Source organism: Equus asinus, chromosome 5, assembly GCF_041296235.1.
Source record: "Equus asinus isolate D_3611 breed Donkey chromosome 5, EquAss-T2T_v2, whole genome shotgun sequence".
Classification (NCBI taxonomy): Eukaryota; Metazoa; Chordata; class Mammalia; order Perissodactyla; family Equidae; genus Equus; species Equus asinus.
Genome location: NC_091794.1, coordinates 6,167,612 through 6,194,429, shown reverse-complemented (window position 1 = coordinate 6,194,429; position 26,818 = coordinate 6,167,612). Strand labels below are relative to the sequence as shown.

At 40.9% G+C, this 26,818-nt stretch overlaps 1 protein-coding gene across 1 annotated transcript in view; it reads right to left on the bottom strand.

The window, feature by feature from the left end:
- Positions 1–25,797, bottom strand: part of CEP97 (centrosomal protein 97) — a 30,766-nt gene extending 4,969 nt beyond the window's left edge. The window contains exons 1-10 of the mRNA XM_014853232.3: positions 25,680–25,797; positions 23,784–23,926; positions 22,697–22,855; positions 21,633–21,734; positions 19,979–20,092; positions 19,252–19,418; positions 7,006–7,170; positions 6,278–6,411; positions 5,069–5,843; positions 1,250–1,325 (exon numbers count right to left, since the gene is read on the bottom strand). Coding sequence (XP_014708718.2) covers positions 1,250–1,325; positions 5,069–5,843; positions 6,278–6,411; positions 7,006–7,170; positions 19,252–19,418; positions 19,979–20,092; positions 21,633–21,734; positions 22,697–22,855; positions 23,784–23,926; positions 25,680–25,722 — 1,878 coding nt within the window. The 5' untranslated portion in view covers positions 25,723–25,797. The remainder of the gene's footprint in view (positions 1–1,249; positions 1,326–5,068; positions 5,844–6,277; positions 6,412–7,005; positions 7,171–19,251; positions 19,419–19,978; positions 20,093–21,632; positions 21,735–22,696; positions 22,856–23,783; positions 23,927–25,679) is intronic.
- Between the last annotated feature and the right edge of the window lie 1,021 nt (positions 25,798–26,818).

Below are 26,818 nucleotides of genomic sequence, written 5' to 3'. Positions count from 1 at the left end.
CCCTTGCCAGGAGAGTAGGGATGGGCCAAAGCAATTCTCTTGCTTCTACTGGAAAAACAACAGAAGTACAACAGCGTACATACAGCTGACTAAGGAGTCAATAATGTACTCAGTAACATACACTGAGGTCTATTTAATAAGACAGATAGAGCCTATTCATAGAAGGAGATTCTCTAAAATAAAAATCTCATTTTAGATATCCATTTGAGATAAGAGTTCTTAAATATTATCTAACAATATGGTATATGCAACTCTAAAATACCTAAAAATATCCTGAGTTCTTGATAATATGACCTTTACATTTTTAGGGTATAATTAAAAATCTCAAAAATTTTCTGTAAAATCTGCAACAAGATCAATACAGAGAATTTTTGAGTTTCCCTTTGACTACATTCCAAGGTAATCACCAATAGCAGTTTGATATGTATCCTTCCAGACCTTTTACTATGTATTTCCAAATACACAGGGGGCTTTTAAAAACAAATGGAACCCTAAGTTCTGCGACTTGCTGTTTTTCACTGAACAATGTTATTCTGGAGATCTTTCCATGTCAGTCCATACTGTCACCTTAGTCTTTTTAACCACTCCATGGTATTCACAGAATTGTTACCCTCATGATTTATTGAACCACTCCCTTACTATTAGTAATTTTAAAACCTTAAAAATCAATAATTATTTTTCAATTTTTCAGGTAAAATCCTACTATAACAAATTCTTTTATAAAAATATTTCCAAGGAATTATCATCAAGAAACGTTTGGTGGGCTACAACAACAGTAAAACCGATTGTTGGAGCCGTCCCTAGAGTGTGCTATTATGGGTTATGCGTTTTCTCCCAAGAAGTCATGCGTACTTTTTAGGACATGCATATTGTAGCCATCATACACCATCTTAGTCACCTGTTATTCAAATATTCTCAAAAGATAAGACAAGATGGATAGCTACATAAAACTTCAAACTGGGTTTTTATATCTATGGGAAAGTTATCACATCCATCAATTTAGTCACTTTCCTTCAGCTCTATACTTCTTTATCTTTCTGCTCAAAATTATGAAAATAATTTTCTTCAAATTAAATAGAATGTAACCAAATTCTCTGTTCTTTGTCAGAGTTAGAGGCAAAGAACACAAACCACATACTTAACCTTGAGAAAGGGTGCTTAGTATGCCTGGCGACTCTATGATTAGCTCGATAAATCCAGAATTTTTCTTTGTTCATACCATTAGGTAAATCAGCAGGAGGAGCTTTACCTGGTTCCAAAGGAATCTGACAGCCTCTTCTTGTACAAATTTTTTAATACGTTCTTCATCTCTTTCTTTTCTTAATCTACAATAATCCAAAATCCATTACTGACACAAGGAAGGGTACTTCTTGTTCAACTAACAAACACATGCATGGTAGAGAGATTAATAATCTAATAGTGCTTTCCACTTTTAGAACACCTAAGCTGAAATTAGTTGTTTGGTTTTTTTCTTCTTCTTCTCCCCAAAGCCCAGTATCCAGTTGTATATTCTGGTTGCAGGTCTTTCTAGTTGTGGCATGTGGGACGCCACCTCGGCATGGCCTGATGAGCAGTGCCATGTCCGCGCTGAGGATCCGAAAAGGCGAAACCCTGGGCTGCCAAAGCGGAGCGCACAAACTTAACCACTTGGCCACAGGGCCTGACCCTGAAATTAGTTTTAAACTATGACTCAATGTAGAAGCCAAGTGAGATGTGACTGAAATTCAGATTATACTGGTTCTATAAAGTATTGCCAGTGATGAAAAGTGAAACACTAAATGGTTCTTTTTTGGCCTCAATTTCCCAGCCAAACATAGCAAAGGGGCAGGAGCTATAGAAAGGAGTGGTTACTCAAAGCCTCAAAACTGTTAAGGATTAGGATCACAGCTTGAAACACCCTCTTCTAAGAGGCCAATAGGACTCTTCCCATCAAACTGCACATCCCTGTTTGCACCAATCCCTGACATACTCCTTGCTGTCATCAACAGACCTCCCCATCCATCACCTCCCCTCATTCATTAAAGTTTTATACTGGGCTCACTGCCGCCCTCCCAATACTTACCCCCATCACAAACCTAAGGTTCCCTTAGTTGTCCATTATCTCCCAGACTGTCCCCACCATTTTGTTCTGAACCTCTGACCCACTTTCTCTAGCCCCTCCAGCCCTTCTCCTGTGCCATCTGGGACTCCCATACACACTCAGTCACTTCTCCGAACTTTTCCTTGACCAAATCAGACCCACTTCTAAGGGCACCATAGCCCTCTCAAGTGGAAGCTATTGTTTTCACTCACACATCAGGGTCAGATGATTCTGCTGTTTACAAATGATTCTTTACCTTCCTCCTGCAAGAACTCCAGCTATCCTGCTAAATTTCCCCAAACTTTTTCAAGTACTGACTTCCCATTATCTACCCCCATTCACTCAAGTCTCAGCACCAGTCTTTCTCTCTGCCCCATTCCTGGCATCATTTCTGGAGACATCAACATTCACATGGATGGTCTATGTAACAATAAGCCACCATCACTCATTCTCAAAGTCTCAGTCTAGACCCAATCATTTGACTATACCATTTTCAAAAATGATTTCAAGCACCCCACAACCATGACCTCCTGTGCTCCCAGTTCACTTGCTCTTGCATCCCAGGGCAACAATTTAGACGTCCAGTCTTCATGTATGCCTCCAAACTAATGATCCCTTCCTCCTGTCTTCCCTTTTACCTCGTTTAAATTCCAAGACCCATCATTATAATCACCCCCTCCCAATTATCTTCAGCTCCCTTGCCCTTCTCTCTCTTCCCCACCATATTTACCTAGAAAATAACCCTTTCCTGGCTGCACCAAATTAACCATGCCCAAATCAGAACAGAACAACTGAGAGTTGCTGGTGAAAATGACACAACCTGACCCATTGTCTTGCACTTTAAGCTTTTCCTCAGTATCCAGCAATCCTCCTCCATTCCCCCATAAGTTCACTTTTAAGATGAAGACCTCACGTCTCTCTCCTTAAACCTCCCACACCCTCACCCCTCTCCTCATTTTCAAATGTTGACTATGTCTTCTATAGTATTGAAAAAGGAGAAGCATCCATCAGACAGGACCTCCCCATCCCCAACCATCAAACCTGCCACCCCACCTGCTCCTGCTCCCTCCTCAGCCTCTCCCTGTACTTGTGCACTGGATCCCTTCTCGTCCCTCCTCAAGAACTTCATTCCTGCACTTCTCCTTTCTTTCCTCTGCACCGTCAGTTTTTCCCTCTTTACTGAATCATTTCCATCAATACATAAACATGCTCTATATCTCTCATCTTTAAGAAAGAATTTTCCTTAACTCCAGATTCTCCTCCAGCAACCACCTACCCTCTTCTCTTCCTCAAGGCAACACATCCCAAAAGAGTTGGCTACACTCACTCTTCATCTCTCATTCACCATTCAACCAATTCTGAACTGCCTTCATCCCACTACACCACTGACACTGCTCTTAGGAAACTCACTGGGCAGGAAAGGTTAACTCAGCAGGACTGGGGTGTTCAAACCCTGCAAATTCCAAAGACAGGACTGGCCTTGACCAGCTCCCGGGAGATAACCTCCAAGCCCTAGGAATATCCTGCCTGATAAAAGTACCTTTGTATATGTAGGGCCTTGGGCCAAATCAGATAGTTTATGCTAACAATGTGCTTTCTGGTGAGTACCAGTTTTGTTGACCTGGGGCCACACTGTATCAGTCTGACCTCAGGTAGGGGCTGAGGTCTGAGTAGTTAAGGTCAGTCATACAGACACTGAATGCCCATATGACTGACTCCCAAAAAAAACCCTGGATGTCAGGCTTCAGCAAGTTTCCCTGGTTGGCAATACTTCATAGCTGTTGTCACACATCGTTGCCGGGAGAATCAAGCCCTGTCTGGACAACTGCACTGGGAGAGGACAACTAGAAGCTGGTGCTTGGTCTCCCCTGGACTCTGCCCTATGCACCCTCTTCCTTTGCTGATTTTGATCCGTATCCTTTCGCTGTAATAAACCATTATCATGAACAGCATAGCTTTCCTGACTTCTGAGTCCTTTTAGCAAATCATCACACCTGAAGCTAGTCTTGGGGACCCCTCAACACAGTCACCAATAACCTCCAGCTGCTAAATCTAATGTATAGTTCTCTGTCCTTCCTACGGCACCTCTCTTCTCTCCTGCAACATTCCCCTGTTGCAGCTGGGATACACAATCTCCTAGTTTTCTAACCACTTGGGCTGTCCCTTCTCAGTCTCTTTTACTGCCTCCTCCTCTGCCACCTATAACAATGTTAATATTGCTAGCTGCAATACTAATACTGAAAATAAGTTTACAAAATCCTAATTTTCCTGGGTTGAGAGTTAGTAAAACATGTGAGCCATAGAATTAAGGAAAATTCTGACCATTCCCCCAGAATTTTAGCCCTTTTAAATCCTTGTTATTTTATTTCTTATGTCACCTACTGAGTTCTACGTAAACTTACTCATCTTCTCATTTTTTTTTTAAGACTTTATTTTTTTCCTTTTCCTCCCCAAAGCCCCCAGGTACATAGTTGTATATTCTTACTTGTGGGTCCTTCTAGTTGTGGCATGTGGGATGCTGCCTCAGCATAGCTTGATGAGCAGTGCCATGTCTGCACCCAGGATTTGAACTGGCGAAACCCTGGGCCGCCGCAGCGGAGCGTGCAAACTTAACCACTCGGCCACGGGGCCAGCCCCTCTCATCTTCTCATTTTTATACTTATTCACTTTTCTACATTTTCTGTACCTTTCTCTGTTGAGGTTTATAGACATCTAGAAGGCATGCATTCATTCAACATTTACTGCTATCCTGCATCTATGCAACAATCGCTGTGTTGGAGATGGAAATGCATGACAGTCTCTGCCACCCAGATGCTTTCAGTATCTTACGGAAACAAGTCAAGCAAGAGTGGCAAGATGGTGTGACTAGTGTTCTAACCACAACAGCAATGATGCAGTGTTCTGAATCAACTCTAAGACTCTGACACTCCCTGACCAACCAACAAGCAAACTAAACAAACAAACTAACTAAACAGGACTTTGACTCACCTCCTTATTTCATCAGTTAGGCAGACAATGTGCTCCTGCATTCTGCGTAGCCGGATTTCATAACGCACATCTTTAGCTTGAGGGTTGTAATTCCTGGCATAAAAGCCTCGCCAACAGGCCTGAAGCTTAGTGGCTGCTTCATTCAATTTCTGAAGGGCAACTTTATCTTGTCCCAAAGCAACACATCTCTGGGTTAAAACTCTGCAGGGAAGTTTCTCTGAAGCTGTTTGAGACATGATTTCTTCACCGTCTGGCTGTGTATGGAAGACATTGTGTCCAACTGACTCAGGAGAAGATGTAAGACTGTGGGTGTCATCCTTCAAGACAGCACTGGTTACTGTTGGCTCAGGACATGGTAATGGCCCATCTTTCTCATTTACCTCTGTACTGATCGGACTTTTCATGGCTTGAACAGAATTCTCCTTTGCAGCCCAAAAAGCCTTTTCCTCTTCCTTGTCAAAGTCCTGGTTTCCCAGCCCTTTCACAGACTCATCTGCAACACCATCATCTTCTAGGCCCAGGTTAATGCCTTGTAGCCTCAGCTCAACTGTAGGTGAAACTGGAGACAGTCCTGATGCAACTGGCATGAAAGTAGACTCTGAAGAGAGAAGACTACAGCTCAGCTTGTCCTCATCGGTCTGTATGTCCTCCAGGCGCAGGTCATTTCGAGAGTATCTTGCCGTGTGAACAGAGGCTGGAAAGTTATTCTTAACACCATATAACTGATCATCATCACTGCTTATCCCAACCCAAGAATTGACTTGGATGACAGGTTCTAGAAGAATCAACAGAGTATCGCTTAAACCACTAAATGTTTAAACAGATATTTTTTTTTAGTTGTATTCTTTAATGAAATCTAATCCCTAAAATACAGTAAAATGTAATAAAATGCCTTCAGTGATATCCTCCAATATGCCTAAAACACCAAACCAAATATTTTTAAGAAAATGAATTCTTGCAATAATCATAAGAATAATCAAAGTATCAGGTCAATACAAAAGGTAGCAGTTCACTGAATGTTTTTAAAAATTAGAAATATAATAGTTATATATGTATGTCTGTGTATATACATATATATAAAATATAAGATCCAAATGTTCATTTAAGTTAACAAATAAAAATTATGAAAGTATATACTTTTTCTGTTTTATGATACCCAACAGATCCAATGACTCAGAAAAAAAGCATGAGAGATCATGAATTTCATACCACTTTCCTGGACGATCTGACAGTCTTGAACAGGGCTGGAATGCTCAGGTACAAGGGGTGCCCTGGTTTCAACAGGAGCAAGAGGAGACAATTCTTCATTTTGGCTTTGGTTCATCAACTGCCTCTGGTGAAACCTAAAAATCAATAACATCTGACGTGGTTTAACACAAAGCAAAAAAAGAAAGCCTTTCTGCTTCCTAGGTAACACGATCAAAAAGGTAGAAGTTTACAGTTTTCAAAGTAGGTATTTTTAATCACCACCAAATTACACAGTCTCATTTGAACACATCAGATAAAAAAGGTTAAGAAACTTATTTTTAAATCACATAGACACCCTCATATGCATATACATGCACAAAAATTCAAATGCAGGATCTCTAACCAAAGAAGTGACTACTAAATGCTTCTAGTTATACTTCTTAATGTTCGTATTTAAAAGTCCATATGAAACATCTACATTAAAAGGACAAATACATTTTTTTAAAAAATCCCCCTCCCCCATATTGCTTACTCTCTCCACTCAAGAAATGATTAGCAATGTAGTCGTGGAGTAAACTGGACTGCACTGTGTGATTCAGTTCCCCTGCAGGACTGGGGCAGTGACAAGGGGCCCAAGTGCCCACATACGTGGGCCACAGCAATTGGCTCAGTCCTACTAACCCAACAGGAAAGACTCAGAGGTATTTTCACTTGTGAATTCATCAGCTGCCACAAATAAATGGGCTTACCTCTGCTTGCTCAGAATCTTCTCTAGTTTAGCATCCTCTGCGGTTTGAAGACCCAGTGTAGAAGTGAGAGGACAGACTGTAGCCAGATACTGGACAAGCTGGATATGCTGACCAGGCCGATATGCTCTCCCCTTGCCTTGACTATAGAGCCATTCAGCTTTCAAACTGCAATTAGGGGACATAAAGAAGAGGAGATTACACCAGGGTAGACAAGATACATTTTTAAGCCACAATAGGCTTCCTTCTTAATTTACCTTTATAGCATCATTGGGTGTTTTGATAAATAAAATTCAAGTTCAAAAATATCTATCCTTTTGATTCACTCCCCTTACTCTTATAATGTTTTAAACCTTTTTTCTTGTTTAGGGGCACTTCCACAGAGTTGCACTATGGTTCCAAATATTTTAAAATTGTTTTCAAAGAAGCAATGAGTATTCCTACCATTCACTGCCAAACTGAAGTACCTAAATACATCAGTTTTGAATAAATCCATTAGTTCACAGTGACAGCTTTTAAAAAAGGCTAGCTGACCACAGCTGGAGGATGCTAGGGAACCACCAACTCATTACTTTTAAAAACTGCTAAGTGACCAGCAAGGAGCAGCAAACCCAGAGGCACAAGCAGCACAAGGAGGGCACTGACGATGCCTCTGGCAGAGGTAGTGAGAGTGGAAACTGCGGGCTGTCAAATACAACCAGACACAGCTCAGAAACCAAGTAACCAGAGCCACACCCTAATAAGAAAGGTGGTTACTACCACAAATGCACCAGCCAAGGATCAATTCATCAAACACCATATAGAACTACAGTAACACAGAACAGAAAGAGAATGACAACTCTCCAGGAACCAAACTTGAAGTCACAGAAGATTACAATCTAACTGACAGAGAATTCAAAAGAGCTATCGTAAAGAAACTCAGTGAGTTACAAGAAAACTCAGAAAGACAGTTGAATGAGTTCAGGAATAAAATTAATGAACAGAAAGAGTTCCAAGACCGAAACTCTAAAAAAAAATATCAAACTAATTCTGGAGATGAAGAACACAATTAATGAGATAAAAAAAATTGTGTAGAAAGCATTAAAAATGGAGCAGACCATATGGAGGAGAGAATCGATGAGCTCAAAGATAGAAACTTAGAAATAATTCAGGTGGAGGAAGAAAGAACTAAGATTTTTTTTAAATGAAGAAATTCTTCAAAAAATATCTGACTCAATTAGGAAAAATAACATAAACTTAATAGGCATTCCAGAAGGAGAAGAGAAGGAGAAAAGAGTAGAGAACTTATTCAAAGAAATAATAGCAGAGAACTTCCCAAACCTGGGGAAAGAACTGGACATGTAAGTATATGAAGATAACAGAACTCCTAATTACTTCAACACAAAAAGACTTTTTCCAAGGTCTTTAATATAATATACTATTAAAACTGTCAAAAGGTGGGGCTGGCCCCGTGGCCAAGTAGTTAAGGTCGCGCGCTCTGCCTCAGCAACCCAGGGTTTCACCAGTTCAAATCCTGGGCATGGACATGGCACCACTCATCAGGCCATGCTGAGGTGGCATCCTATATGCCACAACTAGAAGGACCCACTACTAAAAATACACAACTATGTACCAGGGGGCGTTGGGGAGAAAAAGGAAAAATAAAATCTTTAAAAAAAAAAACCGTCAAAAGGCAATACAAAGAAAAAATATTAAGAGCAGCAAGAGAGAAGAAAATAACCTACAAAGAAACCCCTATCAGGCTTTCAGCAGAAACCCTACAGGCTAGGAGAGAGTGGAATGATATATTTAAAACACTGAAAGACAAAAGCTATCAGCCAAGAATACTCTATCTAGTGAAATTATCCTTCAGATATGACAGAGACATAAAAGCTTCCCCAGAAAAACAAAAGCTGAGGGAGTTCATCGCCACTAGACTTGCCTTATAAGAAATGTTGAAAGGAACCCTCCTACCTGAACAAAAAGGCAAAGGTTTACAAACCTTTGATCAAGGAGATAAACAAACAGAATCAGAACACTGCAGCTGTATATCAGAATAGGTTAGTAAACAATTATAACATAAAGAATAAAGGTAGGGGCCGGTTCCGTGGCTGAGTGGTTAAGTTTGCGTGCTCTGCTGCAGTGGCCCAGGGTTCAGATCCTGGGCGCGGACATGGCACCGCTCATCAGGCCACGTTGAGGTGGCATCCCACATCCCACAACTAGAAGGACGTGCAACTAAGATATACAACTGTGTACATGGGGGGTTTGGGGAGATAAAGCAGGGAAGAAAAAAAAAAAGATTGGCAACAGTTGTTAGCCCAGGTGCCAGTCTTAAAAAAAAAACAGAATAAAGGTAAAGAAAGCATCAAAAATAACTATAAACAGGGGCTGGCCCCGTGGCCGAGTGGTTAAGTTCGCGCGCTCTGCTGCAGGCGGCCCAGTGTTTCGTTGGTTCAAATCCTGGGCGCGGACATGGCACTGCTCATCAGACCATGCTGAGGCAGCATCCCACATGCCACAACTAGAAGGACCCACAACGAAATATACAACTATGTACCTGGGGGCTTTGGGGAGAAAAAGGAGAAAAATAAAATCTGAAAAAAAATAAATAAATAAATAACTATAAACACTTCAACTTGGCCAGAAACTTACAACACAAAAAAGAGTAATTTGTGACAACAAAAAAATAGAAGGGGAAGAGGAAAAGGATGGAACCTGCTTAGGCTAATGGAGATAAGAGGCTACCATAAAAAGGACTATCTCATCTATGAGATCTTTCATACAAACCTCATGGTAAACACAAAACAAAAAATCAGAGCAGAGTCACAAAACATAAATAAAGAGAAAACTGAGAAAAACATCACAGAAAACCACCAATCTGAAATGACAGACAGAAATACAAGGAATAAGAAACAAGGGAAATTGGGAACAACCAGAAAACAAAAGACAAGATGGCAGTATTAAGCCCTCATATATTAACAATCACTCTAAATGTAAACAAATTCAATTCACCAATCAAAAGACGCAAAGTGTCTGGATGGATTAAAAAACAAGACACAACAATATGCTGCCTCCCGGAAACACATCACACCTCTAAAGACAAATACAGGCTCAGAGTGAAGGGATGGAATATGATACTCCAAGCAGATAGCAAGCAAAAGAAAGTGGGGTACCCATACTTATCAGACAAAGCAGACTTCAAGAAAAAAAGATAAGAGACAAAGATGGGCATTATATAATGATAAAAGAGATGTTCCACCAAGAAGACATAACATTTATTAATACACATGCACCTGACAAAGGAGTGCCAAAGTATATAAAGCAACTCTTATTAGACCTAAAGGGAGAAATTGATAGCAACACAATGATACTAGGAGATCTTAACACCCCAGTTATGTCAGTGGATAGATCAACCAGACAGAAAGTCAACAAGGAAACAGTGGCCTTAAATGAAACGCTAGACCAGACAAACTTAATAGATATATATAGACCATTCCATCCAAAAACAGGAGAATACACATTCTTCTCAAGTGCAGTTGGAACATTCTCAAGGACAGACCATATGTTGGGAAACAAGACAAACCTCAACAAATTTAAGAAGACTGAAATCATATCAAGCATCTTTTCCAACCACAATGCTATGAAACTAGAAATCAACTACAAGAAAAAAGCTGGAAATGTCACAAATATGTGGAGACTAAACAACATGCTACTGAACAACCACTGGATCAATGAACAAATCAAAGGAGAAATCAAAAAATACCTGGAGACAAATGAAAATGAAAACACAACATACCAAAACTTATGAGATGCAGCAAAAGTAGTACTAAGAGGGAAGTTTACAGCAATACAGGCCCACTTCAACAGACAAGGAAAAGTCTCAAATAAATAATCTTCCACTATACCTGAAAGAACTAGAAAAAGAACAACAAAAAAGCCCAAAGTCAGTAGGAGGAAGAAAATAATAAAAATCAGAGCAAGAGTAAACAAAATAGAGACTAAAAAGACAAGAGAAAGATCAACGAAACTAAGAGCTAGTTCTTTAAGAAGATAAACAAAATTAAGAAAGCCTTAGCCAGACTTACTAAGAAAAAAAGAGAAAAGACTCAAATAAATAAAATCAGAAATGAAAGAAGAGAAATTAAAACAGACATCACAGAAATACAAAGGATTATAAGAGAATACTATTAAAAGCTATATGCCAACAAATTGGATAACCTAAAAGAAATGGATAAATTCTTAGAATCATACAACCTCCCAAAACTGAATCAAGAAGAAATAGAGAATCTGAATAGACCAATCACAAGATTGAAACAGTAATCAACAAAAAGCAGAAGTCCAGGACCAGATGATTTCTCTGGTGAATTCTACCAAACATTCAAAGATTTAATACCTTGCCTCCTCAAACTCTTCTGAAAAATTAAAGAGGATGGGATGCTCCCTAACTCATTTTACAAGGCCAACATTACCCTGATACCAAAACCAGACAATGACAACACAAAAAAGGAAATTACAGGCTAATGTAGCTGATGAACATAGATGCAAAAATCCTAAACAAAATATTAGCAAATTGAATACAACAATACATTAAAAGGATCATATACCACAATCAAGTGGGATTTATTCGAGAGATGCAGGGATGCTTCAACATCCATGAATCAATCAATGTGATACACCACATTAAGAAAATGAGGAACAAAAATCACATGTTCATCTCAACAGATGCAGAGAAAGCATCTGACAAGATCCAACATCCATTCATGATAAAAACTCTCAATAAAATGAGTATAAAAGGAAAGTACCTCAACATAATAAAGGCCACATATGACAAACCCACAGCCAACATCCTACTTAATGGAGAAAAACTGAAAGCCATTCTTCAGAGAACAGGAACAAGTCAAGGATGCTTGCTTGCACCACTATTATTCAATGTAGTACTGGAAGTTTTAGACAGAACAATTAGTCAAAAAAAAAGAAAGAAAAGTAATCTAAATTGGAAGGAAAGAAGTGAAACTCTCAGTATTTGTGGATGACATGATTCCATATATAGAAAACCCTAAAGAATCCACCAAAAACCTATTAGAAGTAATCAAGAAATACAGTAAATTTGTAGGGTACAAAATAAACATAAAAAAATCAGTAATGTTTCTATACACTAATAACGAACTAGCAAAAACAGAAATCAAGAATACAATCTGATTTACAATTACAACAAAAAGAATGAAATACCTAGGAATAAATTTAACCAAGGAGGTGAAAGACTTCCACACTGAAAACTATAAGACATTATTTAAAGAACTCCAAGAAGACATAAAGAAATGGAAAGATACTCCATGCTTATGGATTGGAAGAGTAAACATAGTTAAAATGTCCGTATTACCTAAAGCAATCTACAGATTCAATGCAATTCCAATCAGAATCCCAATGACATTCTTCAGAGAAACAGAACAAAGAATCCTAAAATCTCTATAAAACAACAAAAGACCCTGAATAGCCAAAGCAATCACGAGAAAAAAGAACAAAGTTGGAGGTATCACACTCCCTGACTTCAAAACATACTACAAAGCTATAGTAATCAAAACAGTATGGTACTGGCACAAAAACAGACACAGATCAATGGAACAGAACTGAAAGCCCAGAGAAAAAAACCACACATCTATGGATAGCTAATCTTTGACAAAGGAGGCAAGAACATACAATGAGGAAAGGAAAGTCTCTTCAATAAATGGTGCTGGGAAAATTGGACAGCCACAAGCAAAAGAATGAAATTTGACCACTATCTTACACTATAAACAAAAATCAACTCAAAATGGATTAGAGACTTGAATGTAAGACTTGAAACCATAGAAGAAACTCCTCGAAGAAAATATAGGCAGTACACTCTTCAACATCAGTCTCAGTAGTATCTCTTTGAATACCATGTCTACTCAGGCAAGGGAAACGAAAGAAAAAATAAACAAATGTGACCACACCAAACTAAAAAGCTTCTGCAAGGCAAAGGAAACCAGGAACAAAACAAAAAGACAACCCACCAACTGGGAGAAAATATTGGCAAATTATATATCTGTCAAGGGGTTAATTTCCAAAATATATAAAGAACTCATACAACTCAACAACAAAAAAACAAACAACTCAATCAAAAAATGGGCAGAGGATATGAACAGATATTTTTCCAAAGAAGATAGACAGATGGGCAACAGGCACATGAAAAGATGTTCAACATCACTAATCATCATGGAAATGCAAATCAAAACTACAATGAGCTATGACCTCACACCCGTTAGAATGGCTATAATTAGCAAGACAAAAAAATAACAAGTGTCCAAGAGGACGTGGAGAAAAGGGAACCCTCATACAGTGCTGGTGGGAATACAAACTGGTGCAGCCACTATGGAAAACAGTCTGGAGATTTCTCAAAAAAATTAAAAATAGAAATACCACATGATCCAGCTGTTCCACTTCTGGGTATTTATCCACAGAACATGAAATCAGTAATTCAAAAAGATTTATGCACTCCTATGTTCACTGCAGCATTATTTACAAAAGCCAAGACTTAGAAGCAACCCAAGTGCCCATCAACAGAAGAATGGATAAAGAAGATGTGAGATATACATATATACACACACACACAGACACAGACACACACACACACACAAATGGAATACTACTCAGCCACAAATAAAAAAGACAAAATTGTGCCATTTGTGACAACACTGATGGACCTTGAGGGTATTATGCTAAGTGAAATAAGTCAGACAGAGAAAGACAAATACCATATGATTTCACTCATATGCAGAAGATAAACAAAACACATAGATAAGGAGAACAGATTGGTGGTTACCAGAAAGGAAGGAGGTGGAGGGATGGGCAAAAGGGATAAAGAAGTATGTATATATGCTGATGGATAAAAACTAAACTATTGGTGGTGAACACGATGCAGTCTATACAGAAACTGAAATATAATAATGTACACGTGAAATGTACACAATATTATAAGCCAATATAACCTCAATTAAATAATTTTTTCAAAACTGGAAAATAAAGCATAAGAATTAAATATTATTAATTCTGTCTTTCCTATACAAACCACACCAGTGAGTAACCAAATAGTTACTTGACAGATGTATTTCTAGCTAATAAAAAAATGAATGACAGAATAAAAATTTCACCATTTTCCAACTCTCAATGAATTAATGGATTTAGGCATTAATCATTAATACCTACTAATAAGAGACAACCAGACACTGTGTGCCTCTCAATAGAACACACAAAGTAATCCTCCCTCCACAAAAAAGCCTGATCAAACCTTCACATCCAGCTACCAATTTACAGGAAATATAAAAGAGAGAGGAGCATGTCAAAGGACACGGACGTAATCAGCAAAATAAGCTCAGTGGGAAACTCTATAGGACAAATAATCTGATTTCTTCAACAATGACCAAAAAAAGAGAAAAGAAAGCAAATAAAATAAGAAGGGAGGAAGCTATAGGTAAAAGAGATTTAAATGCATCATCTTGGACATCCAGCCAACTGCAGCCCCACGTGACATCTCACTCACTACCAGCACATGAGACTTGAGTGAGAGCCACCCGTTGGGACAGCCAACCCCCGGAGCTCGCAGTATCAATAAGACACTGAATGGGGCCAGCCCAGTGGCGCAGCAGTTAAGTTCGCACGTTCCGCTTTGCGGCAGCCTGGGGTTCGCCGGTTTGGATCCCAGGGCAGACATGGCACCGTTTGGCAAAAGCCATGCTGTGGTAGGCGTCCCACATATAAAGTAGAGGAAGATGGGCACGGATGTTAGCTCAGGGCCAGTCTTCCTCAGCAAAAAGAGGAGGATGGGCAGCAGATGTTAGCTCAGGGCTAATCTTCCTCAAAAAGAAAAAAAAGACACTGAAAAAGAGAGCAAGACATCAACCAATCACAATGTATGGCCTTATTTGGATTCTATTTCCGAAGAAACCATTAAAAGTCTGCATTTATGAGGACTATTGGAAATAGAAGCACTGAATTAATACCTGATGTTATTAAGGCATTATTGTTAAATTTTTTGAGACGTGATAATAGTACTGTAGTTATTTCTTTAAGAGCCCTTATTTTTTAGTTATATACTGAAATATTCACAGATGAAATTATGCATAATCTGAGATTTTCTTCAAAAGAATACAGGAGGGGCAGCCCAGTGGCACATTGGTTAAGTTCACACATTCCGTTTTTCAGTGGCCTAGGGTTCGCCAGTTCAGATCCCAGATGCAGACATGGCACCACTTGGCAAAAGCCACGCTGTGGTAGGCATCCCATGTATAAAGTGGAGGAAGATGGGCATGGATGTTAGCTCAGGGCCAGTTTTCCTCAGCAAAAAGAGAATTGGCAGTAGTTAGCTCAGGGCTAATCTTCCTCAAAAAAAAAATAATAATACAGGAGAAGGGAGAGTGGGTGAAGGCACAGACGAGAGCAAGGTTGGCCATGAGTTGAAAAGGTTGAGTTGGATGATGGATTTATGGGAAGTCATTATACTACTCAGTTTATTTTTGCATATATGTTTGAATTTTTTTAATTAACATGCCATTGCCTCAATTTTACCGTCCTCCAATCTGCCCCTCAATCTGAAGTTGAGGGTGGATCATTTTGGGATACTTTGTTTCTCTGTTTTTATAACATTAACTCAACATTGCAAACAGTTTGAAAAATCCCTTCCAATTCACAACCATTTTCTTGGACCTTCACACTAAGGTATCCACATCAGTCTAAAATTGAATAAGGCTGCTATGAACATGCTTGTACATTTTTTTTGGTAGACATAAGCACCCATTCCTGTAGGGTATATACCAGAAGTCAAGTTGCTGGGTCACGGGTATTTGTATGTACAACTTCAATAAATACTGCCAGTTTTTCAAAGTAGTTGCACCATTTACACTCCTAGAACAGTGTATGAGAGTTCCCATTGCTCCACATACTCACCAACACTAGTATTGGCCATCCTTTTACTTTTTTAAATAGATTTTTATTTATTTATTTATTTTTATTTTTATGAGGAAGATTAGCCCTGAGCTAACATCAGTTGCCAATCTTCCTCTTCTTGTTTGAGGAAGATTGTTGCTGAGTGAACATCTCTGCCCGTCTTCCTCTATTTTATGTGGGACGCTGCCACAGCGTGGCTGGACAAGTGGTGATAGGTCCGCGCCTGAGATTTGAACCTGCGAACCCCCGGCTGCTGAAGCGGAGCACGTGAACTTAACCACTAGCCACCAGGGCGGCCCCATCCTTTTAATTTTAGCTACTCTGGTGGGAGCTAGTTGATTTCAAGGCTCCTTAATGACCAGGACAAAAATAATGTTTCTGACCTATCAAAAAAGTCAATATGGTGGTTATCTCTAGTGGGAAGGGAAGTTATGAGAGGAAGGCAAGGGAGATCTCTGGAGGCTGGTAACGTTCTATCCTTATTCTCAGTGGTGACTATATGGGTATTTTTAAATATTATTTTTTAACTATATCTGAATTATGTTACACTTTGCAAGTTTTTTAAGTGTAGGGGGAAAAAGAATCTGTCTGAGAAAGGGCTGCTATTCTGCTACCCTCCCACCTCCTCCCTCCTCGGGCCCTTCTTTAGTGGAGGAGCACCCCCCAGGAAGGATGCTGCCCCACCTCCTCCCTCCTCGGGCCCTTCTTTAGTGGAGGAGCACCCCACGGGGAGGATGCTGCCCCACCTCCTCCCTCCTTGGGCCCTTCTTTAGTGGAGGACCACCCCCCAGGAAGGATGCTGCCCCACCTCCTCCCTCCTCGGGCCCTTCTTTAGCGGAGGACCACCCCAAGGGGAGGACGCTGCCCCACCTCCTCCCTCCTCGGGCCCTTCTTTAGCGGAGGACCACCCCCCAGGAAGGATGCTGCCCCACCTCCTCCCTCCTCGGGCCCTTCTTTAGTGGAGGAGCACCCCACGGGGAGGACGCTGCCCCACCTCCTCCCTCCTCGGGCCCTTCTTTAGCGGAGGAGCACCCCACGGGGAGGATGCTGCCCCACCTCCTCCCTCCTCGGGCCCTTCTTTAGCGGAGGAGCACCCCACGGGGAGGATGCTGCCCCACCTCCTCCCTCCTCGGGCCCTTCTTTAGTGGAGGAGCACGCCACGGGGAGGATGCTGCCCCACCTCCTCCCTCCTCGGGCCCTTCTTTAGCAGAGGACCACCCCATGGGGAGGATGCTGCCCCACCTCCTCCCTCCTCCGGCCCTTCTTTAGTGGAGGAGCACCCCACGGGGAGGACGCTGTCCCAAGGGAAAGCCTATTCTTCATTACCTCCTCAAGTCTGTGAAGTTAAACATGTGCAAAACATTATAAAGTTCAAAGACAATTCCAATTCATCTTAAAGTGACTTGGATTAAACCATTTCTGCAATGTAGAAACATAACCTTTGCATTATTATTCATCTAGTCAACAAACATTTTCTGCTTTTTAATGCTTGCTTTAGTTTCTACAAAACTCTTCAATCCCTAGTCCCTATCCTTAAGTGATACTGGCAATGATCATTTATTAAGCACCTACCATCCAACTAGTATGATGATATGTACGTTATCCTTAATCCTCATAGCATCCTTGAGAGCTAGGCAGTATTATCCACATTTTACAGATGAGAAAACTAAGGCTCAGAGAAGCTAAAGAACTTGCCCAGGCCACACAGCTAATGGGTGGCAGGGAAAGATGTGAAGCCTTCTCTTGTCTCTCCTGACCAGGTCTCATCTCTCTTCCCAGGTTTCTCTTTACACCAAACCCTCACCTCTGCCCATCTCACCATGTTGCCAGCCCTACTGCCATAGGAAAACCCAACAGCATATTTCTTTCTCTTAAAGAAAAGAGCCAGAGAAGATAATCCAAGTAAACTCACATCCAGCTTTAGCACTATCCATAGTGTGAAACAAAATAAGGTTTCTGAGTACACAGCAACTCTCATTGCAGGACAAAAGAAAAGCCCCATGCTTCTGCAGGCAAACTAGACCTGACACACGTCCCTCACCCAGAGCACCTCCCCATGTAGCACGTGGCTGCCATTCCTCGCTGCCCCACGCCCTATTCAGCAGCTAGAAGAAACAGCAGGGAGAAAGAAAAGGAAAAGCCAGTCAGTAATCTACACTCATCCTCCCACCAGAAAGCCCTCAAATGACCCTAGCAGTCTTGATCACAGAAGGACAAAAATGGTGAGGAAGAACGTGTGTGTCAAGTCCATGAGAGCATGAAGGCATGCACTGAGAGGAGGGAGTGAAATGAGGCCTAGTGAAGAGAATACAGTCCTCTCAATTCCCACTCTCTCCTCTAACTCACCCCTCTTGGCCACAGCCTAGTCCTTGCCTCCTCTAAAGCTCTGATACCACTGATCCCAGGCCAGCGTCCAGAGGACCCCGTCACGCAGGGGTCCCTGTTCGAAGCTGCAGAAACCGTCAGTGATCTAGATATGGGAGAGTTTCCACTCCTGCTGCTTCACAGGGAGGAGAAGGGAAGGACCAGGCAGCACATCTGCTCCCAGCTCCAAAGTGGGACTCTGCATGCGTTTTCCCAGAGTCACTGTTAGAAAGGGGAGTGGGTCCTAAGGTATTATTAATCCTGCCCTCACATATATGGTGGATCATAAGCTTTTGTGGGATTGATCTGAGACCCTACACAGCATCCATAACGTGGTTTCTATATAGAAGCACTCTAAGTCCCAAACAACTAATTAACCAAACAACTTTCAGAAATCAAAATGTTATATTTTGGGCACTAAGTTAAATTCACTAGCTCCAACCTCTGGGGCTGATGTTTCTTTCTTTTTTTTTTTTTTTTAAAGACTGGCACCTGAGCTCACATCTGTTGCCAATATTCTTTTTCTTCTTCTTCTTCTTTTTCTTCTTCTCCCCAAAGCCCCCCAGTACATAGTTGTATATTTTAGTTGTGGGTCCTTCTAGTTGTGGCATGTGGGATGCTGCCTCAGCATGGGCTGATGAGCGGTGCCATGTCCACACCCAGGATCTGAACAAGCAAAACCCTGGGCCGCCGAAGTGGAGTGTGTGAACTTAACCACTCCGCCACGGGGCTGGCCCCCCTGATGTTTATTTCTTATCCTTTTTTAGAAAGGATAGAAAATCCTAAATGACCAGCACATAATCTGCTATATAATTACACTAATGATTCTAATTTCTAAATGCACATTTTAAGAAATATTCAGTTTATTAATATGTAGTAAGCTAGAAATGGTCTTTTCAGTAACTTCCAGGATAAATGTGATGTTAAAGAAGTCATGTTCACCTTTCCTTCTGAGAGATCACATATCCATCTAGGACTCTGAGGTTCAAGCACCAGCTGACGATGTACGGCCGATAGTCAAACCCTGGAATGGAAGGCGTTGCCATCACACAAGGATTGTTCATGATCGACAACTGTTCCAATTCAGTTAAGGATGCCAAAAAAGAGATCTGGAACAAAGGACATCTTTGTTGAATGAAATGGACTACCCAGTGTCAAGCACAGGGCTTCCGCTGATTACACATCTTTGGCAGTTTGAGAATGTAACAATTTCCCTCTTATTCTGAAAGGCGACAAGTAACACTCTTATATTATCCACTGACTTCCAAAATTCCAACAGTATGGCCATCTGTCCTTGCTGCACCAAGTCCCTTAGAAAGTACCAGCCCTGTTTCCCAGCAGAGAGAACCCTATTTTGAAAACATAATAGCAGCCAGAGAAATGTGCACAGCGTGCCTTATTAACCCCTTTAATGCAGATGTCCCTCTACCACCAATCACTTCCAAATGGAATGATAATTGCAGCATTACAGATTAATTAAGCCTTAACGAACCCCTGGCATTTAGAATAAATGGAAGGAAAAATAATGATCATCTAGAGCCAAGTGTTTCATCTTGATGGCAGTTTCTTCCAAGACGCTCACTGTCCACAAGCGAGCTCACAGCTTTCTCCTGCATCTCCTCTGGACTTCCCAGTTTCCTGAATCCCACAGAATACCCTCAAATTTTACCTCATTTAAGTCCCGAACTTCATTTTCCGCCAAAGAAAGTATAGCCAGACTCCTGGGTAGATAAGCAGGTGCCATTCTCAGAGAGGTGATGATGTTCCCATGTAAAAGCAGGGTCTTGAAAGTAAAAAGAGGAGGAATTACAAATGAAAAGATTACAAATAAATTGGTCTATTTTGACCAAACCAAAAGGGTGTGTACAAAAACAAAGGGATCTATTTTATCTTCTCATCGCACACAAATCAGAGACTGTTAATGCTAAAAGGGTCCTAGGGGGTCTTCTGGTCCAACTTTCTCTTTTTACGTCCACATTCTAAGCTCGACAAAGTTTAAAGACTTGTCCAAAAACACGACTGGTGTAGCAACTAGCATTTTGTGTCTTAAGTTACTAAAACTGGAGCAATATCCAACATACTTGTTCATTTCTTTTTAAAACATCAAAATAGAGGGTGAGAAAAGTGAAAGAAAACATTCATTAAAACAATCACATATAAAGCAAATTCTCCAAAAGAGAGAGAGAGAACCCGCAACCTATAATCTGCAACTGTATTCTCTTGGAAACTAAAAGCTTGAGGAAGGTAGAATGTGCTACCTGCAGATGAAGCGGACTCAAATTAAGTCAGCAACAATGAAGAATACATCAAAGACTCGACACTCAGGACTCTAAGATAATCTTGCCTCCGTTCCAGGAAAAAAAAAAAAACCATCTTTAGTTTATTTGAATTCTCTTAGTATCTGGCTACATGAAATTGTTTAGAATAATTGTTGCTAAAAATGGTTTCTGCTAAAGATGTGTGAAAAGTTGAGCTAATAATACTGTTTCCAAGGCTTAATGAGTTCATCTGATGCTAATAATATCCAATGAAGCAAAAATATGGACAAACCCTACATATGGTGTTTTGTTTTGGTGAGGAAGATTGGCAACATATGTTAGCTCAGGGCCAATCTTCCTTTTTTTGTTTGAGGAAGATTGTTGCTGAGCTAACATCTGTGCCAATCTTCCTCTATTTTATATGTGGGATGCTGTCACAGCATGGCTTGATGAGAGGTGTAGGTCTGCACCCAGGATCCGAACCCATGAACCCCAACCCGTAAAGTGGAGCAGGCAAACTTAACCACTGTACCACTGGGCCGGCCCTCCTACGTAAGTTTTTTGAAGCTGTGATTCCAACTGTTACTTATTTGGTTGCATGACACATTCTGCTCCATAAACAGTGCTATATGCTACAGGTTTATTTTCTAAATTAAAGTGAAGTTAATTCTAATAATTTAGTAATACTTATTACCGAAAAAACAGCAATCCTGAGTGTCAAAAAAACAGACTCAAGTTCAGGAATGATTACCCTCAACCTCACCAACATGTTCTGTTCTATATAACTGAAGCTGCTGGCCTTGGCTGGTTGGGTGTGAAGGGAATTTCATCATGTTCAGAAAACGGTAAATAAGAATTAACCTAAAGTACAATGACTAGTTTTAGTTAAAATAAATCAGTTATAGAAACTAACAACAAAATATTCCATACTTAATTTCTGGTATTCTAATAGAATTTTTATCATAACAAACACAATCTGTTCTTCTTATACAGCAGGCCAATCAAATCACTTTCTCTTGGTATTTTAGTATAAAATTCCAGAAACGCTATAGTCAGAAAACACACCTTCAGTGATAGCAGTTTAGACAGGTCACCTATTTGGGGTATGTTATTGTCCGATAAATCAAGGTGCTGTAGAGCTGCGCAGCTATTGATCTGTTCCATGGCCTATCACAAGAAAAGCATCACATTAGTCCATGCATACAAAATCAAAAAATGAAATTCTTCCCTCGTTCTTTGTAGCCGAGCCTCCTGCCTCCTCTGCTTATTACTAGAAGCAGAGGTGCAGGGCCCAGCAAGAGAAAGAGGGAGCAGTGTTAACAGAATTTGGTAAACTGTTATGTAGCAAGCTTCCACCTTCATTATCCCTCTAAGAGTAGAGGATCATATCATCTTATACTTACAGCTTGAAGAAACCTTAGTGAGGACACATGACAGTTGGTATAGCATAGAGTTAATAGTTAAGAGTGGAGCCAAACTGCCTAGATTCAAATACCAGCTCTGGAACTTCCTAGCTGTGTGACCTTAGGCAAGTTAATTAACTTCTCTGTACTTCAGTTTCTTCATCTATATAATTGGCATAATGACTATACCTACCTCATAGGCAGTCAGGAGACTGAATGAGTTAATACAGTTAAGGTGCTTAGAGTAGTGCCTAGCTAAACTAACTATTCAATCCAGTCCCCTCATCTAGCATATCCAAAAATAAGACAGATAATTACTAAAGTACCCAAAATTATAGAGCTACCGAGCGGTGGAAGCAGGACTAGAATCCAGATCTCTTGACTTTTAAAGCAGCATATTGTCCACCGTACCATTAAACATCTTCTTAAAGCGTAACTCAGCACGCTACAGTTGCCCTCCTAACATTGCAGTCTACGTTTTTAAGGATAACATAGATTCTCTGTTCACGTCTGAAAGAATATTGCACTGCATTATGTGTTTCAAAATGAGATTTTTTTCAGGATACGTTAACTGAAAATATCCCTGAGGAGTGGGGGGCAAGTACTTTTACTTTTTATCCTACTTATTTCTATACTGCTCGAATTTCTTTTTTACAGAGAATACTTTCCTAAATTAAAAAAAAAAAGCTAATTACTATTAAAAAAAAAGAAAGAGAAACAATTCACCTTGAGATTATTTCCTGCCAAATTGAGCCACTCCAAATGCACGAGCTCCTTCAGCCCCTCCACATAGCCAATGCTATTGTGAGGCAAATTCAGCACCCGGAGCTGGGTGAGCTTGGCCACACCCATCATCCGCACCAGCCGATTATTCGCCACTGACAACTGTGGGAAGGAAACATATTCTTAGGAATAAAATGTATGTATTCCTTTCACATTAGGGTGGTTCAAAGATTTGTTTATATGGCCACACATTCCCAAATAGACAAACCCAATTTGTACCTTTCAATATATTGTCTAAATATTCTACAGTGTAACTATTAGTTTGTGGCTGTTCCTAAGCAACGGAAAATACAGAACAAGGTCAGCAATCAGACCTCCTCCAACCACTAAAGAGAAAAAATTTTTTCTTTTTTTAAAGATTGGCACCTGAGCTAACAACTGTTGCCAATCTTTTTTTTTTTTTTCCTGCTTTTTCTCCCCAAATCCCCCCAGTATATAGTTGTATATTTTAGTTGTGGGTCCTTCCAGTTGTGGTATGTGGGACGCCGCCTCAACGTGGCCTGATGTGCGGTGCCATGTCCGCGCCCAGGATCCAAACTGGTGAAACCTTGGGCAGCCCAAGTGGAGCGTGTGAACTTGAACTTAAACACTCAGCCACGGGGCCGGCCCCAAGAAAACATTTTTAACTCAGCAACTAGTTGAGAATGTAACCTCCACAAAATAGGGTGCTTACACTGTCTCAGTCAAAACCTAGAACAGGGCCAGACAGACAAAAGGGGCCCAGTCAGTATTTGTTGAATGAATGAATGAATGAACGCTACTCTCATCCTGAGGTAAAAGGTTATCTTAACAACACAATATTTTACCAACATAAAATGTTTTCTTTTTTAACAAATGCTGCTTCTTCTAGTCTACTCCAAATGTAGCATATATGTGTTCATCTTCAGGAGAAACTGTCATGTAAAAATTTAAGGGAACATTTACTGCTTTCCAGGCCTGTAGTTACTTTTTGTTAGGTTATTTTATTGTTTTATGTTGTATAATAATAAACTTTTCCTATATAACTATTTCCCCAGATAGCAATACCTACCTGTATTAATCGTCTGCATTTCTCAAGATTTTCCAATTTAATAATCTGATTTTTATCCAGAATCAAAGTATGAATATCAGCTTCACAAGGTAAGTTTGGACTTAATTTCTGTAGCCCCTGTCCTGACCAATTGACCACTGACCCTTGAAAAGAGAGAGAAAAATGTCAGAAAACGCAAATATGACAGCCCTGAGCCTAGGGACAGAATTATACTTACAAAACCTCTATAAATTTAGAGTAAGAAAACACTAAAGCATAATGAATATCAAGATTTTAAAACTAAAGCAATCAAGCTGTAAATGACCACAGACTGAAATTACTCACTTTCCCTCAGAAATATCAAATTACATCTAGATTTGTGATATTCTACTCAAGTTTCTATGATGCAATACTTTGGAATTCTTTACATTTAAATATGAACTATTACTTCCATGTTTGGTGCCTAAGTAAATAAACTAAATAAACAAATAAAATCTTTTGATGGAGATCAACCTGCCTAGAACCCAACTACCAGAACATCCTAAAGTACCTAAACTATTTTGAAAATCAAAGCTCAGGTAATTTATCTACAAAATGGGAATAATATACCTAATCATTAAATTGATGTGGGGATGAAAAGAGAACTATGAATAGCATTCAACAAAGTAATTTAGTATAACAGACGTTTAAATCCTGGCTCCGTCAGTTAACCACTGTACTATCTTGGGCAAGTATTGATCTCTTTTGGGCTCACTTTTCTACTCGGTAAAATGGGGATGATAATAATACCTGCTTTATAATGTTGTTTTACAGAGATGAGATAATGTAAAAAAAAAAAAAAAAACCACTCAGAACATCCTCTGGCTCATATAAAAAGTGCTCTATAAGTGTAAACTGCTATAATTGTCAGTAAATTACCTTGGTGGGCTAGGGGTGTGGAGTTTAGGAGAGCTGATTCAGAGGGGGGCGGGGCCAGAGAAACTGCCGATTTCAAATTTATACCCACATTAAGATTACTCTGGGAAATAATCATGTGAGATTGCTCTTCAAAAGGGTTTCAACGTTCCACTATGATTTTTAGTATTGGGGAGTCCTGGGGTTCTCCGAGAATTTGGTGAAAGATGTGTAGTGTCCCGGGAAAATGCATAGCCTCTGCACACACTTCCAAGGGGTCGACAGATCTCTTAGAACCATCGATGCCCCGCCTCCCAAGAAGTTACAGCCCCCAGATAACGAGCCCCTGACCTAAGCCCGACCCGGAGGCCGCGCCGAGCCCGGAGCTGTAAACCAAACAAAGGAGCGCGGCTCACGCCCGGCGGCTCCGGCCACAGAAGCACCACACCCCGCGCTCCGCTGGGCGCGACCAAACCCGATCCCAGAACCCCGTCCGCGGAACGAAGGGTGGAGAACTGCGGGCTCCGGGTCACCCCCGATTTTATCACTGCCACCAGACACTTCCAAGAATGGGTTCAACGTCAGTCTAGGGAGCTGTGCTCAAGGTTTCCTGAACGTTCTAGGAACCGAAGGGAAAGGGGGACGCGTAAAGCGAGAGAGGGAGATCTTGCAATTTTCACTTGGGCCCCCAGAACTCAAACTAAACATCCAAAGAGGGTCACCGCAGCCCGAAACCCACCACCCAGGCAGCCTGAGGAGCGCGGGAGCCGGGATGCCTGGTCGCGCGAAGGCCCCTGGGGGCTGTAGTCCCCAGCTCGGCCCTCGCCGCGACGCCGGAAAGCTAGGCAGGGCCGAGAGACTACAATTCCCAGAGGGCAGCGCGCCCCCGCACCACCCACAGCCCCGCATCAAAAGAACTGGTCCAGAACTGCACCCCTAAGCCCAGGCTTCTCTCCATCAGGCAACTATTTAATTCAGTTCCGTGTAGTAAACCTTCGGACTCACGGGTGGGGATCGCCTTACCATCTCCAGGAGGCAAAGCTGCGTCGACGCGCGCCACCGCCATACTTCCCGCTTGCTAATAATACCAAGCAACCGTCCTCCAGCGGCTCTGTGGAGCTTGTAGTCGGGAGGAGGGAGCGCAAACTACAGCTCCCAGGATGCACCGCACGCAGACGGCCCAATCGGCTGCCTACGCCTAATGACGAAAACCCCGGTTAGACTCAGAGCTGCAGTGAGTTAGGAGCTCGGGCGAGCTCCCTTATTTCACTGATGGGCAAACTGTTACTAGAGGATCATTTCACTCCCTTTTCTAGGTGTTTGTGAAATTTGACACTTTTACCATGGGGATGATTATAAGTTCACTACTTAATGCAGACCGAATCCGAAAGCTCATTGCTACAAATCTCCGTGGGGGCTGCCCCTTCTTTTGACAATTCTGAATCCGTTGAAAGTTTTCACCTCAGCTATAGGAATGACTAGGGCGATCTGGTTGAGATAGTCAAAGTGGATGTATTTCATTTGAAAATTTAGTTAAAGCATCCTGGGATAGAAGCTTTTCTATTTGTAAGTAGTTGTTCTTGAATAGTTAACAGAACTTTAGACCTGGGAGTATATTTACTAAGTATAAACCTGGAATTTTTCCAAGGAGTATACAAAAGAATTTTACACGATAGTCTCCAAACTCAAGAATTACACTGCCGAATTGGAGAGTAGGCTCACACTTTTTATGTAACTATGAACTCAATAAAGTTTTAGGGAATGGAGAAGAAAATGGAAACTATAATCTTCACAGAAGACTTGAAGGAGAAAGTAAAACAGAGCTAGGACTTAAAAGGTGGGTGGACTGTAAACGGTTCAGAAGTAGAAGATGAAAAGACATTAGCAGAGGCTGCAGGCGGGGCAGGTGGAGTGAAGCTGTGCTCACGGGAGGTTAAGAAATTAACCAGACAGCACCACAGAATGTACAAAAGGAGCTTCCAGGTTCCACTACCGGCTCCTCCAGTTCCGCTTGCAACCTTTATTCTAATTCTCCTCTTTGTGAAACAGCAATGTCCAAAATCTCTGATAGTTTCTTTTTTGGGAAAATCCAGGAACTCATACTTCTAGATTTGCAGGAACTTGATTCTGTGAGCATTCCCTCTTTCCTGGGTTCTCCTCCT